At 37.7% G+C, this 5291-nt stretch overlaps 1 protein-coding gene across 1 annotated transcript; it reads right to left on the bottom strand.

Moving 5' to 3' along the window:
- Nucleotides 1-384: 384 nt before the first annotated feature.
- LOC140502190 (olfactory receptor 7C1-like) lies at nucleotides 385-3827 on the bottom strand. The gene is made up of 2 exons (XM_072606507.1): nucleotides 3811-3827; nucleotides 385-1695 (listed from the first exon to the last, which is right to left on the bottom strand). The coding sequence occupies exons 1-2, from the start codon at nucleotides 3825-3827 to the stop codon at nucleotides 678-680; spliced, it is 1035 nt and encodes a 344-aa protein (XP_072462608.1). The 3' UTR covers nucleotides 385-677.
- Between the last annotated feature and the right edge of the window lie 1464 nt (nucleotides 3828-5291).

Below are 5291 nucleotides of genomic sequence, written 5' to 3'. Positions count from 1 at the left end.
TTGGTGCAATTGTAATTGTATTCCTCACCTTTTCCTTAATATAAACTCACTACAGCAACAGAGGAGGAGAATCATATGGACATGTGGAGCTATCATATTGGCCCCTAGCTTTAACATATGGTCATTTTATCATAACAGGATATAACATGCTTAAGCTCCTTAGTGGAAAAGAGTAATTTTGTTTTCGCCTTTGTATTCCCTTCACTTACCATAGTTCCTTTCACACTGTAGGAACTTAATGAATGACATATATTAGGTTTCCTATATTTTTGAAGTATATACAGATTATAAAACATTTGTACATATGCCAAGTCATTTAAACCACAGGGAAACAAGAGAAATTACTATCCTCACTTAACAAATAAAGAAACTAATGATCAGATATTTCAAGTGACTTGCCCACTGATATATAACTTGTATGTGGAGGAATAGCTCTTGTAACTTTACACCTAGAATTCTTCTATAAAACAACAGATCTTTTCATGAAACCAAACATGGTGTGTAAACTGTCAATATCAAGGCAGCACTAGGAAATAATATCCATGGAGCAGATGGTCAATGTCATCTAAAGTCAAAAAGAGAAGAGACAGGATAGAGAGCAGGACCCCAGGTTTTGCAAACTGAGATTTATATCAAGTAGACTTTGAGGCACAGGTATCAGTGCAATAATCTCAGATTTAGCCATGCCCAGTCACTGAGGAAGCCAATCTGCTAATGAGTCTTCTCAGAGCATCTTTTATGTCCTTGTTTCTCAGACTATAAATGAATGGGTTCAACATGGGAGTCACCACAGTATACATCATGGAGGCAACCGAGCTCTTCCAAGAAGAGGGTGTAACTGAGGAACTCAGATATACTCCAATCACTGTTCCATAGAATAATAAAACAACACAGAGGTGAGACCCACAGGTAGAAAATGCTTTATACTTTCCCCCAGTGGATGGGACCCTCAAAATGGAAGAAAAGACCTGAGTATAAGAGAAGAGGATCCCTGTGAAAGGAAGAACACCCAGAAGTCCAGTTGTTAAATAAACATAAGTATTATTGATGATGGTGTCTGTACAAGAGAGCTTGAGAACAGGAGTAAGATCACAATTAAAGTGTGGAATTTCACATTTTGAACAAAACAACAGCCTCATCAGCAATAGAATATGGAGCGCTGCACTTAGAAAACTAATATTCCAGGAAAGTAAAGCCAATAGGCCACAGAACTGTGGACTCATGATACTCACATAACTCAGAGGGTGACAGATGGCCTCAACGCAGTCATAGGCCATTACCATGAGGAGTAAGTTGTCTGAACAAGCAAAAGCCATGAAGAAGCACATCTGGGTGAGGCAGCCAGCATAGGAGATAGCCTTACAGTGGGTAAGGAGGTTCACCAGCATCTTGGGGACCAAGGTAGATACCAGACAGAGATCCACCAAGGACAGGTTAGAGAGGAAGAAGTACATGGGGGTGCGGAGGTGGGAGTCAGAACCAATGGTCAGCATGATGAGAAGGTTCCCACCTATGGTGACCAAGTACATACTCAGGAACAGCTCAAAGAGGGGCAGCTGATGCTCTGGCTTCTCAGAAAATCCTAGAAGGAGGAATTCAGAAACGTGTGTTTGATTGGCTGGTCCCAAGTAGCTTGTTTTTCTGTGAGAAAAGAAATGGGAGAAGTGTATTAAATGAAAACACAAATATTCCTCACTTATAGATGGAGGAAAGTCCAGAACTTGGATTCAAAAGACCTAGATTTGATTAACAGCATTCTCACATCCTTCTTATGCAAGTTTGAATGATTTCTTCCCCTCTCTAAAACTCATTTTCCTTATCAGTAAAATGAAAATAGTGTAAATGATCCATGAGATCCCTTCAGGCTCTCTATTTTTATAAAATTCTGCTAACCACACTTAGAATTTCAAGCTTATAATATGCACACACACACATATATATATAGGTATGTATGTAAGTCCATCTATGTATGTATATGTATATATATGTCTGTGTTTGTGTGTATATATATATATATTATATATGTATACATATAAACACATATATCTCCCGTAGGTGATAGTCATACTTTTGTGGAGCAGAATGGCCTTCAATTTATCAATATCCTTCCTAAACTCTGGTGCCTAGAACTCAAGAGGGCACTTTCTCCTAGTGTGATCTAAACTAGACAGATTATGGTTGTAATATGACCTGAGGAACAGGAACATAAAAGATACACTGAAAGCATTCATTAGAGAGTCATCTTCTTACTCCTGGAGGCTATACTCCTCTTCATGCAGGCCAAGATGATTTTTGCTGAAGATTTGCTCTTGACATATCACACTTTTACATGATATTGAACTCACAGTCCACTAAAACATCTCAAACATTTGAATACAAATCACTATCTAACCATGCCTTCTATATCTCTTCTTTGTGAAGCTGATTTTTTAGTCCCAGTGTAAGACTGAAGTCTTACTTTCCCAAGTGAATTTCACCCTCTTAGCTTCAGTGCAATGATCCTAGGTATCAAGAACATTTCAGTCCCTATCTGTGTCACTTGTGTATTAGCCATCCATCCCATTTTTTTTGTCATCTGCAGATTGCATAAGCTTTTTTATTTCTATTTCTTTATCCAAGTCATTGATAAAAATGTCAAATGCATAGACCCAAGCACAGAGTCCCAAAGACATTCTGCCTAACTGAGAGTGAACCATTAATAATGACTCGCTTTTTTCTACTTTATTTTTGTTTGAATATTTTATTTCTTCCAACTACATGTAAAAAAATTTTAAACCTTTTATTTTTTTTTACAATTTTGACTTCCAATTTCTTGCCTGTTCTTCTTGCCCATCCCTGATAGTACAAATAATTTGGAAAAGATTGTACATGTTTTGACCATGTGTAGCATTAAAAAACATTTTTTGTTGCCCAGAATGGTGGTTTAAAAAAAAGAATTCTGGACATGGAGTCAAAGGAAACTCTATGTGATCTGCTTCAGCTTCTACAGAGATGATTGGTTTGTTGTTTGTCCATTCTCAAAGAGGACCAAGGACATCACCAGGGTGATATCTTAACATGGGCATGAATTAGGTGTGAGACAGAGCTGCACAGTCATCAGCCACACTCCCTCCTACTGAGTCATTGAAGTCCAGTGGCAAAAAAACATTCAAGATGACTGGCTATGGCTCAGGATACAGTGGATAACCACTGGAAGGATGGGAGAATGGGAGGGAAAGTCATTATTAATTTCATTGAATATTACATATTTTCCATAACTTGAGGCACCAACAACCATGTCAGACAAAATTCTACTCACTTTGATTCAGCTTGTTGCAAATAGTTTTTAAAAGGTATGAATCACAAGTTTCTATTAACAGAAATACTGAACTTACTTTTTTAATGGAACTAACTTTGTTGTGATCTAGAAAAATATATAATTGCTGTGACATAGAACTTCTTTGTCTAATTGTCCACCTGCTTCCTAGCCCATTTCCCTACTGCCTTCTCCTTTCTGTCCTGCTTCTTCTCTGGAATGCCCCATCTCTCCAAATATCTACTCAACTTCATATAATTCTAATTTTCCAGATATTTGGTGCCTCCATGCCTGAAACTCCAGGAGAGAAATAGTATTTAGAATTGCCTAGAGAGGACATCTTTGCTCTCTATGAGACAAGTGAGATGCTCTAAACATCCGACCACTATGATTTTCAAACTGAGCAAGCTACCTTCACTATAACACTGCCTGAGATGCCCTGGTCACAGATCTCCCAGCACGAACCAAATCTTAAGAATAGCCTCTCAGTATACTGTGAGCCCCTATCCTCCTACCAGGCCCTCATGACCATTATGCCCAAGTGACGTAGACGTTTTCCCCCTTTCCTGTCCTCCATCTCAGTTTGAAATGATTATTAAATTATCCCAGATTGGAAATGTCCATCCTTGACCCAATGTAAAAAAGTGAGGGGAAGTTAGGAGACCGCTCTGTTATATTCCCGTTGTTGACCCAATCTCCCTCTGTCCTGGGTAGTTCCACTTAAGCCACATGGCCTTCCCTAAAAACTTGCTGAACAAAAAGGCCCACTGCTTTCAGCATAGACTGGCCCATCTTATTCTTCTACAAAGATCCTTTAGTCCTAGAAGTGGATCCAGATCATCTTAGATATTATATTAAACAAAAAAGATAATGTTATAAGCACCTCTTTTTAAATCACCTGATAACCTCTTACTAATCTATTTTGAAACTGTTTATATCAAATAAACAACTTTTTAGTCAAATAAACAGACCAAAAAAAAGAGCAAGAGCTGACCAAGGTAAAGCAAGGTGCTATAAAATTGGCTGAGTTTGATAATGCATTTAAATAATTTAAATAAAACTAGATTTTTTTTCCACAGTTTTCCTAGATAAATCCATTCCTCAATTGCGATTGAACAGTCCATTAAAAACAATATTTCAAATATTCTAATAGGTCTTCATGGCATTAAGAAACTCAGGCTAGCTCTTGAGAAAATCAGAGTAAATGTCTGTGAAATCTGAAAACTGGCATTCTTAGTTCTGTTCCACAATAAGTTCAGAACACACTAAAATGAAAGTTTCCAATATGACCTAATTTTATACTTCTACTAAGAACTATTAGTCCTTAATAACAAAGAATCAGGGAATTCTTTGTTGCAGCTGTTGACAAATGCGCTCAATTTATAGAAGAGGAAGGTATGCAATGATCTTCCTTGCTTCTCCTCATAAAACCAAGCATTTGAGTACATAACTACCTGTGGTATGATAGTAGGTATACAAAGAAGTTTCTATCCTCTCTCCAGTCCCTCCAACCAAGGAAAAAGAACATGGCACAAATACTTGTATGAATGGGACATGGAATTTCTTCCTGGTATTCTCAATATCTGGGTTTCTGTTCCTCTTTATCTACCCTTTCCATGATTTAAGGCCTAAATCAAGTCCCTTATTCTACCTGAAGCCTTAATTCCCAAACCCCAAGTATATTCTCTTTCCTCTGAAATTCATCACACTTATAGTTTGCCAGTTCCTCATTTGGCTATGTCATGTCTATGGATATGGTATGTCATCTACCATTTCCATATATCTTTATGTGTATTCTCCGGTAGGTTGGGAGCTCCTTTTGGTCAAGAATTAGTCTTAGGTTTCTTTGAATTCCCCCCAAAGCAGTGGTTCCCAATCTCTAAACTAACTACTTCTGGGAAGATATGCAGTTGTTTCAAGGGATCTTCAACTCCATATGTGCACCAAGGATGGTTACTTACATTTGTCTTTAGCTCTAACAAAATATGGTGGTTGG

This window comes from Notamacropus eugenii, chromosome 4 (genome assembly GCF_028372415.1).
Source record: "Notamacropus eugenii isolate mMacEug1 chromosome 4, mMacEug1.pri_v2, whole genome shotgun sequence".
NCBI classification, from domain to species: Eukaryota; Metazoa; Chordata; class Mammalia; order Diprotodontia; family Macropodidae; genus Notamacropus; species Notamacropus eugenii.
The sequence above is the reverse complement of the archived record's forward strand: the minus strand, read 5'-3'. Positions and strand labels throughout refer to the sequence as shown.